The sequence below is a fragment of the Diabrotica virgifera genome, chromosome 1 (genome assembly GCF_917563875.1).
Source record: "Diabrotica virgifera virgifera chromosome 1, PGI_DIABVI_V3a".
NCBI classification, from domain to species: domain Eukaryota; kingdom Metazoa; phylum Arthropoda; class Insecta; order Coleoptera; family Chrysomelidae; genus Diabrotica; species Diabrotica virgifera.
In genome coordinates this window covers 160,140,073-160,153,084 of record NC_065443.1, presented here as the reverse complement: position 1 = coordinate 160,153,084, position 13,012 = coordinate 160,140,073, and the positions used below count along the sequence as shown (strand labels likewise).

Below are 13,012 nucleotides of genomic sequence, written 5' to 3'. Positions count from 1 at the left end.
TTCATTCCTTTTATTATCATTTCTGTCTTCTTGATATGTGCGGGTGTTATTTCTATTCTGGTTTTCTTGATATCTGTCTTCGTTCCATTGCCGATTTCTTTCTTCATAGTTTCCTCTTCCGTTATCTCTATTTTCGTTTTCTCTCCTCGGGATAAATTCTCTTCTTGTATAACCTCTCCTAAAGTTTTGTCTTCTATCTCTATAGTCTCGATTGTCGCGTTTTCCATAATTATCTTGCGATCTTATTTCTCTTTCTCTCAATTTTGCTTCTCGTATTTGTAAGAATTGGCATAAACTGTCGATATCTTTTTAGTTTTGTAACGTTATGTGATCTTCTAAGGTATCTTCAAAATGTCTGGCTATCAGTTCTACTAGCTGTTCGGAAGAATAATTGTACTGTAGATGTTTTGCATTGTTGTATAATTGTAGTGCATATGTTTTTTCTGAAATACCCATTCTATCATGGTACCTCCCATTTTGCAACTCATTGTTTATTTCTAGCTGTTGTATTTTCCCCAGAAATAACTCAGGAACTTTTGTTCGAATTTATGACCATTGTCCAATTCTTCTTCTTTGCTATCAAACCATAAATTCGCCTCATCTTTAAGTTGGTTCCTTGTCGTTTCTTTGGCTGTTTCGAAGTTACCGATGTATTGTACTTTCTTTTTTAAATTATTTATGAAAATTACTGGGTGTAATTTTTTTACATCTCCGCCAAATATTATTTTCACTTCCTCTGTACTATGGATAATCGTTTCCCTTTTTTCTCCGAAATTCTGTTGCGTCTTGTTTTCGGTGACTTGTTTTTCTATTACTGTGATTTTTTTTCCACTTTTCTTTCTATTTCTCGCCTGTCTTCTTGTAATGCATTTTCAAATTTGGTTTCTAAATTTTCTAGTTCATTTTTCTGGCAATTGTTAATCTCCTTCATTTTGATTTTGATTTCTTTAATCTCTATCTCCTGTTTCTCGCTCTTTTCTGCAATCTCTTCGATTCTTTAACCATTTCCTTTTTGATACTCTCTATATTTCTGTTGTTTTCTTCTATTTCTTGTTTTGTTTCCTGTTGATTGTCATCAATTTTTTGTTGTGTTTCCTTCATGGCTCGTTTTGTTTCTCCCTGATTTTTATCCATTTTCTTTGATGTTTCATCCATTTTTTGTGACTGGAGTTGCATCAGTTGTAATAATTTATCTATTCCTGATAATTCCTGTTGTTCTGATGCCATGATTGTTGTTTCGAAAATGTCTTCTTGTTCTATATGCTCTTCTTGTTCCAAATGTTCTTCTTGTTTTTTGTTTTCTTTACTTTTGCTTCTGGTTGTTATCGACATGTAGCTAAAATTTATCCCCGCCTGATACGAAATTCGAAAATACCTTGTATGCTTTAGAGACGAAAATTTTTCTCTCCCCAAATATAATCAATTTATCACACAAATTTTTAAATTTATCAAAATTCAAATCAATCAAAAATAAAATAAATATGTAAAACTGTACCTAGATAAAAATAACGCCAAACAAAATATTTCATAAATTTTAAATATATCAACTTTTTCCGACGGGCAAATAAATTTTTTGTCACCTGTTTTTTCGCTCCTATCCCTTCAAATTCACAACCAGAGATACCTTCACGCGCCACGTTGGGCGCCATGTTGTTATGATCTACTTTTTATTACTTTAATATCAATTAATCTTTATTTGATTACTCCAATTAATTATTTAATCAATTATAAAATTTTCGTAAATCATACAAAAAAATTAAGAAAAAATCTCAGGGTGCCTTTTTTAATACAAAAAAATATCTAAATTATCTTATGTCATACTTATCTTCTCTCATGGTTTCAGTACCTCTTAGTTGGTTCGAATCGAGAAAAAATATTAGGAAAGGGAATTAAATAGAAATATAAAATAAGCATACAGAATTGTCTTTTATTATCAAAATCAATACTCTTAAAATGGATCAAATTTAAAACCTCTGGACACAGCTGTCCGAATGAAATTTTTACCACTTAAATTTATTCTAGTTAAAAACAATTTATCGGTTTGTTCCCGATGACTTTGATAAAAAAGCTAAACAAACAAATTTAGGTATTCGCAAAATTACCTATATTTCCTATTTACTTTTTGAAATATTGGAATCTTAATTCATATGCTTTTACTCAAAATTTTAGTTTCCGAACATAAAAATATCTTTCACATAAATTGACTGACCTTTTGCTTCACTCACTCTGATGTCTTCTCGTGACCCAAAACAGCTCTCCCTTGTTGACTATGTTAGGCTACCCATCAAAGCCCTCTCCGTTCTCAAGTTTCAATCGAGCAGCACACCCGCACCAATTCTCCAACAAAAACAACGGGTCAGGCCTCTTTTTAACCAATACTCGATTCAAACAACTCCAAAAATTTTCTCCTCTCCTTCTCACAATAACACAGAATCAAAGAGGTATTTCGTCTCAATTTGATCTATCTCTCGTGCCACTTTTCAGCTCTATCCTCCACTATCAAACAACCACTGGTACTTGCTATCTAACTATCCACGAAACGTTGACTTCTCTTCAGCGATGCCAATAACATAATAATTTTTTCTTTCTCCCTCTGTCTCAATTTTCAAGCTTCTCTTTCCCCATTCCAAATTTCCTAGCCAATCAGAAACATTTATCTATCCACCTTCCTCTCTTTTCATTCGAAAACAAACAGTCATTCTTTCAAAAATATTCCTACCATCATAATTACTTTCGGGGAATTCTACAACATTTACTCGGGGTTAAACAAAAAGAGATTAAAATTCCAAACTTTCCTTTAAACTATTTTTCTAGAAACTAATAATTACCTCTACCTCTAGATTACCTTTCCCGTAATAAACAATCTTTTTACATTATTATCCTAAATAAATCTTCCTTTCACTTTAATTATTCACAAAAGTCTTCAGTCCTTCATTAAAAAACTCATTAAAGGAGAAATCCACTTACATGCAAACTAACTTCTAATAAATATTTACAAATCAATATACAGGGTGTATCAAATTTATGTGCCCGTGTTATATAAAAAAAAATTTTATTCTATCTTTGATAATTTGAAACACAATAATATATATATATTAACAAAAAACTTATTCGTAACGTACGCAAAGAGTACATACAGATTAAAAAAAGAGACATCAAAATAGATAATAGAGAAAGATAGAGGTTTTGGTTATCGAAGTCAATAAAATATTTATAAATATCATTGTACTAACAGATACTCGGTGCAACCAGTTTTTCAAGAGCAGGTAGTTTATTTGAGATAGTGCATTTGAGATTATACTATTTTTAGAAACAAATAGGAAAACTTGTTTTTTCATACAATCTATTAAAAATAAATTATTTAATGTTAATGTTTATTAAGTTTAATGAAGAACTATTTATTATATTATTCATAAATATTTGTTTTGTGATTAAAATTACTTCAAATATTATCAGAAAAAATGAAAAAAAAAAATGTTTAAACAAATTTGATGGTGTATATAACAATTTATTTATTTAAATAAGGCATATTCGTAATGTACGTAAAACGTACATACAAATTAAAAAAAGGAACGTCGAAATCCATAGACGCGAACCGTACAGCTAACAGCTCCCCCTTCTCATCGATCTCCCAAGTTTCAAGGCCGGCCGATTTTAAGGGCCACATTTTGAAGCTTTGTGGACGATTTCCTTAAAAGGAAATCTTTTTTATATCTGGTACATTAAAACTTTGAAGTATGTCCTTTCAAGAGTGGCTAATTTTATTTTTTAGTTGTTATAAACAAAGCTGCTCTGAATTAACAAAAAGGGGAGGCCAACTTCGTCCCTAATTGTCCTAGGACAATTTTTTCTTTCCCTAAATTTATATAAAAATTCAGTCTTTCTAAATATGAAAAAATAATTTTTATGTGAGTAATGGTTAAAAAAATATTCCAATTGCTTATAAGCAAAAAATCGACATGTTCATGCAAAATTATTTTTTAATATTTTAATAGTTATTTATGATCTAAGTGTTAAAAGTACACGTTTAAGGCACGCATGTGAAAGTTTGCAGAATGAGCGAAAGCGAGTTCTGCAATTCACATGAGTGCCTTAAAAATGTACTTTTTAACACGCATATCATACAATATTTTTTCTACAAACGTAATTACAGGACAATATGTACAAAAACTTTTACTTGAACTTGAATGACATTCCATTTTTATATTTTTTTGACATTACATCAAAATTGCCTATACGGTCAATACGAACTACAGTGCCTTAAAATTTTTAAAGCACTAGTGCTTTAAAGTATCATTTTTAACGCTTGTATGGAGTGCTAAAAATTGCATTTTAACACGGTTGTAGAAAAAATGTTTTTATCATTTTGTTTTAATTAGTTAATAGCATAAATCTTCTATAAGAAGGTTCCAACTTAATTTTTAAATAAGTTATGAACATTTGTGAAAAGTCAAAATTTATTACTTATTTTGCAATTTTCTGAGCAACAAATAAGAATATGCATATTCAGCGAAAGCCATATTGAAGTTTTTTAATTGATTTATGAGTTTCTTACTCTTAAAGTTGTTAAAATGCTTCACTTTTGGTAATACATATATGAAAAAAGCGAAAATTTACCATTTTTTGATCTTCATTTGTTTATAACAACTATGTATATCATCAAGATCGTACAGGAAACATAGTTCATTATTGTAGATGTTCATACTACTAAAAAAAATTGTTTTCGGCCTGGAGGGGGTTGTGTCCAGAGACAAGTTAACCGTAGAGAAGGCATACTGAGCAAGAAAGCGTAACGCCCGGCAGTCGATCGGTGGTCTATCTATCTCTTTTTACTAAGCGATACCGGACAAAGATGGCTAGACCACTCAAAACGAATATTGACCAATGGCGTCTTTGATATCGGCGTTACACCTCGATGCACAGAGCGGCCCATAGCTAGCCCAATCTACAGGTTATTATATCTATGATTGTGTCACCAACAGGATATTTTTTTCCTTATTTCTCTGAACTGAAAATGTTTAGTTTCAATAAGATTAAGCGCTTCATTAGTATTGTCCACGGGTTAGAAATTTTTGGAATGCGAATTTTCCACATCGATGGATTGGACGTAGAGCAATCGTAGAGTGTCCTGCTCGTTCTTCTGACTTGAACCCGTTATATTTGTATGTTCAGTGTTGGTGGGAAGAGTGGTTAATCATTAATAAGCCGGCCACTCATGGTATTGCGATGTCGTTTGACAAAATCGTCGATGATATCAATTCTGCAGGACTGTAGCAGACAGGCCAGTCTCTCTATGGTCAAATGGTACGATTTGGTTGGAAGTACGGTCATAAACGATCAAATTTTTTTCCAATTAGTCGAATTCGACAAAATTGAACGACGCCGCAGTATCTTGAGTGGCCGGCTTCATTGGCATTTCTAGTAAACTGGAGAGCTGCGCTGAACTTTGAAACACTAAGGGCCGGTTGTTCGAACGCTAATCAACAATGATCACTATCAAATATTGAATTACTGTCACAACTGTCAATGTCAACTTTGGTTGGGTTGCTGAAAACATAATTGATTATAATTATGAGATTAGTTAATCAATTAACATAACAATTACTAACATAATTGATTAACTAATTTCATAATTGTAATCAATAATTATGTTTTCAGCAACCCAATCAAAGTTGCAATTGACAGTTTTGACAGTAATTAAATATTTGATAATGATCATTTTTGATCAGCGTTCGAAAAACCGGCCCTTAGTTGAAATTCATTCGTTATGTCATATATGAGAGATGGATGGCGATATGGTCTGCTCCACTAAGTTTTAGCTAAAAAAGTAAAGAAGTTTGCTAAAGGGAATTAGGAAGAAGACGAAATTATTTACTTTAAAATTTTAACACCGAATATTTTCGGTGTTTTTGAATTATTCGCTGTTTTCGTATGTCACCGATATGGCGGCATACGAGCGTAACGGTATAACTGCGATGTCCTCTTTATGGGTACACACTAGCGAAACCACTGTACTATTCCATACAGCAGTTGATTAATTGAGTATGTCTATGATTGGTCGCTCATATCCGAGACGAATAAACTTACTGAGAAAAACAAATATATGTTATTAATAAGTTACCAGTCTCTTTTATCATTTGAGTTCATTTTTCATCAAGGAAAAGCAATATAGTCTTGACACTTGGTATAAACGTTTCTCTTGATGTAAGGAAGAACCATACTGAATCTAAGATTAACTATTGTTCTTCTTTTTCTTCTAATATTTCTATGTTTTTGTTTTATTGAAAAAAAGTTATAACTTCTTGAAACATGGTATACTGCTTTTTCTTAGTATATCTACATATACAGGGTGTAACAAAAATACAGGTCATAAATTTAATCACATATTTTGGGACCACAAATAGTTCGATTGAACCTTACTTACCTTAGTACAAATGTGCACATAAAAAGTTACAGCCCTTTGAAGTTACAAAATTAAAATCGATTTTTTTCAATATATCGAAAACTATTAGACATTTTTTATTGAAAATGGTAATGTGGCATTCTTATGGCAGTATCATCTTCAGAAAAAATTGTAGTGAAATTTGGACACCCCATAAAAATTTTATTGGGGTTTTGTTCCTTTAAACCTCCCCAAATTTTTGTGTACGTTCCAATTAAATTATTATTGTAGTACCATTAGTTAAACACAATGCTTTTAAGACTTTTTTGCCTCCTAGTACTTTTTCGAAAAGTCAGTTTTTATTGATATATTTTGAATATTTGTCAAATCCACCACATATTTGTATAGGGTTAAGTACGATTGTGGAGACTTGGTAATAATATGAAAATTTATTTATGAGTTACATTTTTAGGTATATTTTGAACCATATTTAAAAGAAGCCACATATCGATAAAAGGTGCCTTCTCGAAAAAATACAGAGGCAAAAAATTTTAAAAACACTGTGTTTAACTAATGCAGTAATATTTTAATTAAAACGTACACGAACATTTGGGGGGTTTAAAAGAACAAAACCCCCATAAAATTTTTATGTAAACATATTAAAAAATAAGCCCCAGCTCGATAAAAACTGCCTTATCGAGAAAATACTAAGAGGCAAAAAAGTTTTAAGAATATTGAGTTTAACTAATGGTACCACAACAATAATTTAATTGAGACGTACACAAAAGTTTGGGAGGGTTTAAGGAATAAATCCCCATAAAATTTTATGGGGTGCACAAATTTCATTATAATTTTTGTTTAAGATGCTCCTGCCATAAAAATGCCACATGTTCATTTTCAATAAAAAATCTCCAATAGTTTTCGATATATTCGACAAAAACGATTTTGATTTTCTAAATTTAAAGGGCTGTAACATTTTTCATGTGCATATTTGTACTAAGGTAAGTTAGGTTCATTCGAACTATTTTTGGTCCCAGAATATGTGATTTAATTTATGACCTGTATTTTTGTTACACCTTGTGTTATAAACGCTATAAAATTTGTGTATAATTACAGTTTTTTAAGTAGACTTTTCAAAAATATGTATAAGAAATATATAAAAACAACAAAATTTACGATAACGAACAGACTGAGATCTATTTTATCCAAAATCATACAATGACCAAGACAGATAAAAAAAATGCATTTATGAAATACCTTGTGCATGTAACAATTTTTATCTAGTTGAAACCTCAACTTAATTAAAACAGGTAAAATGAGGATACGTTTTACATTAAAGACAGATAATTTGATTGACCTCAGATAGAGAAAAATATTTGGGACAAGGAGTGTATTGGAAAAATTTCTAAAACTAAATAGATAGTGGACAGGAAAATAATAAAAAGAAAGCCCTCATCTTACTAAATTAAGCGAATTGGATATCAGAAAATGCAGCAAGTTCTGGTGACCGATATTAAAAGAAGTTGTTAGCAAGAATATACCAGCACTAATGAGGCAACAGTATGATGCAGACACGTATTATCTTTAGTTGACAATAACACAATCCGCAACTAACAATAAAATAAAAGTACAAAAAGATTATAATTGGACATCTTTCGAGGGTATCATAAAATCTTTTAAGACTTTCAGAAATAGAAGTGTACACACGGCTGATGCCTCCAAGAGCTAGGCGGAGTTACTCTCAAGAGGGTGTGCTCACTACGAGGCGCCAACCTAATATTGCTCGTACTACTCGTACAATATTATCGATCACCAGATGCATTATTTTAAATGCGAGCGTTCACGAAAATGAAGAGTACTAGGCTAGGATACGATGCGATGGTCTCCAATATGAACGCATTGTTAGCTGAAGATTTCACTTACCGTCAATTAAAAATAACATTTACAGGCTACGTAAATTATTTACAACTTTAATTTCAAGGATTTTTTGAAAACTTTAAAAACCAAAAGCATAATTTTTATTACAATAATAATTGGTTGTGGTTCATTACTATTTATAAAATACTTTGAGAAACCATAGTCTAATTATTATAAAACTCCGATTACCTGTATTTTTGGATTAGCTGCTAACGAATATAGGGCAAAACTTACAGCTGATGCAGTTGTATCATGGCCCTAAAATAAAAAAATTGTGCTAAGTTTAATACCAAAATAATTCCGAATTACGGGTAAAGATTTATGTCCGTAGCGGATACTAAATATTGTAGTATTATTTCCAGATACATTGAACACAATACCGAAAGAGAAAAAAAGGGTGTTTGGTCAGAAGGCTTCATAAAAATGGCAATCAAGCAAATATTGAAAAACAAAATGACTATGAAACAAGTTTTTTTAATTTTTTTGTTTAAAAGAACACGCTGACGGAGAGAATCAAACAGCTATGAGGAGGTGAGGACGTGGATATGGAGCCACTTATGAGTCATTTACAAGAAGACATTTTCTGAAGAGCTAGAAACCAAATTAGTTAAGCACTTAATAGGTTTAAACAACAAAAATGATTATGAACAAAAAGAGTTTTTAAAATTTGCTTTTTAGTTCGGATTTCCACAGTTTTCACTATATTCCTTCACTCAACCGCTCTCTCTAGCTCTTTCTGTTTTGCCAGTCTCCTTCCTGTAGATTTCTTCTCTCCATTGCTTTGTCCACTTCATCTTTGAATGCTAGTCGGGGTCTGCCTCTCTTCTTTCTGCCTATTGGGCTCCACTCTGTCATTCTATTTATACAACGATTTTGGTCTGCTCTTCTGACATGTCCTTACTAGCTTAATCTCTTCTGTTCGATGTACTCTATTATATCTTAGTTCACTCCCTTTCTTCTCTTAATCTCTATGTTATTTATTCAATCTCTTCTTGTCACTCTGCAGCGTCTCCTTAAGAATTACATCTCTGTTGCTCATATTTTGTTTTTGGTTTTCTTATTTATTATCCAATTTTCACATCCATAAATAAGGATACTTTTTGTATTGGTCTTATATATTCTTCTTTTTGTTTTTATGCTAATGTTTTTATCCCACAGTACCGGGTTCAATTTTCGTACGCAGTCTCTTGTTTGTTCCATTTCTAAATAATTGTAACCTTAGTTCCTTCCTAAATAATTGTAACTTATCTGTTTCTCTGATTTGTTGAGTTCCGTCTATTTCCAGCTGATTTATTTCTGTATTCTCCGTTGTTATGTATTCAGTTTTCTTTAGGTTTATTTCCATCCCATTCTTTGTATATTCCTGTTCTAGTTTTCTCATCCTTTTTGAGTTAGCTGAGCATTTAAAATTTTCGCACCAATTCGCAACTGAGAGGATGGTGCGAGCTCAGAATATAATTATTGTTGGTGCTCCAGAAAGTACAGGCAGTATCGATCAACGTAAAAAGCATGATGAAGAATTAGCATCCGATATTTTGGGGGTAGTGTGTGGGAATTCAACCCCACATATTCCTGTTAGCATAACCAGAATTGGCAAACCTTCACCCAATAGACCAAAATTAATGAAACTTTCATTTAACAATGCATCAATTGCAAAGGATATTCTTAAACGCAAGAACTCATTAACGGGAACCCGTTTTGATAAATTTATTATTAGAGATGATAAAACACCTAAGCAAATGGAGTATTTGGATCAGTTGAGAAAGGAGCTAAATGATCGAAAGGCTAAAGGCGAGACTGATATTACTATAAAGTTCATCAGAGGAACCCCCTCTATTGTACCATCAAAAAACTGAAACAGTCAAATTTTCTTAATTTCTCTATATCTTATACTAATATTGATTCTTTAATGGCAAAACTCAATGAATTTGTTCCTTATATGGATTTAGAGAAGCCTGCTATTATGCTTATAACAGAATCCTGGCTTAAACCACATATACCTAATTCTATCATAGATGTACAAGGTTATACTATATTCCGCAACGACCGGCTTTCGACTGGAGGTGGAGTATGCATTTATGTGTTAGATTCTGTTTTTTCTCAATTTACAGTAACTGTTTTACCTTCCAATATTCCTGGCTTCGAGGCAATATGTCTTCTCTTTCATAATAAACACTTATCTTTTACGATTTGCTGTGTTTACAGACCGCCTGATACTGCTTATAATAATTATGTTCAACTTATTAATTTTTTATCCGTTCTAGCTTCAACTTACAAAAACCTAATTATTGCCGGTGACTTCAATCATAGAGATTTAAAATGGCCACATCCTGTACCTCAAAATGCTTCATCTAGACTTCTTCTTGATTTTGTACAAGATTCACATCTCCAACAAATCGTTACTGAACCAACTCGTTTCCGTTCTGGGCAGCAACCCTCCATCTTGGATTTAATTATTACTTCTGATAATGATTTAATAAACAATCTAGAATACTATCCCCCTTTTGCTAAATCCGATCATGCAATTCTTCAGTTCCAAATGCAGTTAATTCTTGTTACTGATCCAAAAAAACTATACTCATCAAGATATTTTATTGATTATAGAGGTATTAATCATGATGTGTCACTGGTTGACTGGGCTTCCGCCCTGTCGTTACCAAATGTACAGGAAAACTGGAATATTTTTCATGAACAATGTAGCAACATCATAAAAAAGAATACAAGCTCAAGACTTATAACTACATTTCCTTCTAAACCCTGGATTAATTGGGATATTCAAAGACTGATTAAGAGAAAGAAAGCTCTTTGGCAAAAGTATCAAAGATCACGTTTGGAGAATGATTTTGTTACGCATAGGAAAGTTGCCAATCTATTGAAAACAAAAATTTGCAATGCTAGGAGAAACTATGAAAAAAATATTATAGACAGCAATAATCCAAAGAAGTTTTATAAGTATATTAGAACTTCCATAAACACAAAAGTTTCTGTTCCTCAATTAAAAACAGACTCAGGTGATATTACAAATGATGATTTGAAAGTGGCTACAACTTTTGCTAGGAGCTTTTACGGATCTTTTACTTTAGAACCTGATGGCCCGCTCCCAGACTTACATTATGAACCCGTAAATCATAGTTCTATTACCTCAGTAGAATTTTCTCCTGATGATATTTTTAAAAAACTTAAAGAACTTGACACCAACAAATCTCCAGGACCAGATAATCTTTCTCCTACTTTCTTGAAATCATGTGCAAATGCTCTTAAATATCCACTCCATTTGCTTATGGAACAATCATTCCACTCTGCTACTCTGCCACTTATTTGGAAAGAAGCACGGGTGAAACCAATCTTTAAGAAAGGAGATAAACTCGACCCCAAAAATTATAGGCCTGTTAGTCTCACTCCAGTTATATCCAAAGTTATGGAATCAATTATTGTGGATAATTTACACATATTTTTGAACCAGCATCAAATAATCCCGAACGAACAACATGGCTTTACCAGTGGAAGATCGGTTGTTACCAACTTGTTATGTTGCCTAAATGACTGGACTGCCGAAGTAGATATGGGACAGGATATTGATATTATCTACTTAGATTTTAGCAAGGCTTTCGATAAAGTTCCAAGGGAAAGGCTTTTGAAAAAATTAAACAGGATTGGAATTCGCGGGCAACTGTTAAACTGGATTTCAGCCTTCTTAAGTGAAAGAAAATTTTCAGTAAGAATACAGTCTTCAAGTAGCCCCCTATATGACGTGATAAGTGGAGTCCCCCAAGGATCTGTTTTAGGGCCACTACTGTTTAATATATTTACATCGGAGCTAAAATACATCATTTCATCAAAGTTTTCGGTTTATGCGGATGACACAAAGCTGTACAACAATCCTAAAATAAACTCTCAGTGTTTGCAAAAAGACTTGGACAGCATTTCTCGATGGTGTACTGACTGGTTGCTACCGCTTAATATAGAAAAATGTGTCGTTCTTCATCTCGGCAAGAATAACCCTCGGTTAAATTATTTTATTAACGGCACCGTTTTAAAAAAGACCGATTGTCACTCTGATCTCGGCGTGTTAATAGACTCACAATTGTCCTGGACTCCTCAAACGTTGCAACAGTGTAATAAAGCCAATCGCATGGTATATCTTATTAGTAAAGTTTTTTCGTCCTGTGACAGTCGAACCTTAGCAAAATTGTATAAAACTTATGTGAGACCTATATTAGAATTTGCTAATTCAGTGTGGTGTCCGGTTCTTCAGCGTGATGTAAATATGCTGGAAAATGTACAGCGACGAGTAACACGGATCCCGTATTCATTGGTGCGTCCCTCATATGAAGATCGTTTAAGGATCATGGATTTAGTTCCATTATCCGCCCGCAGACTTAGAGGCGACTTAATTACAACATTCAATTCATTTCATTACGAAACTTCTTCACTCAGAAATTTCTTTACAATAAATACAGATGAGCGGTTAAGAGGCCATCCCAGAAAGCTAAGAAGAGAACTCTGCAGAACCAACATCAGGTTAAACTTTTTATCAAATAGGGTTGTTTATGCTTGGAATTCATTACCGGCTTATGTCGCTATGGCTCCTAGTACAAATAGTTTTAAGAATAGACTCGATAATAATTGATTGTATTTTTAATTTAATTATATGTAAATCAGCATAAGTGTAAAACAGCTAAGTACCAAAATTTGTTTAGCTTTTAGAGTATA

The 13,012-nt window shown here is 32.5% G+C and overlaps 1 protein-coding gene across 4 annotated transcripts in view; it reads right to left on the bottom strand.

The window, feature by feature from the left end:
* Positions 1 to 13,012, bottom strand: part of LOC126881332 (cytochrome P450 4d2-like) — a 190,855-nt gene that overhangs the window by 76,634 nt on the left and 101,209 nt on the right. For 3 of the 4 annotated variants that reach the window (XM_050645557.1, XM_050645570.1, XM_050645572.1), the window contains one exon: positions 8,489 to 8,557. The exons of the other annotated variant lie outside the window; for it this stretch is intronic. In XM_050645557.1, coding sequence (XP_050501514.1) covers positions 8,489 to 8,557 — 69 coding nt within the window. The remainder of the gene's footprint in view (positions 1 to 8,488; positions 8,558 to 13,012) is intronic. 4 annotated transcript variants of the gene reach the window in all.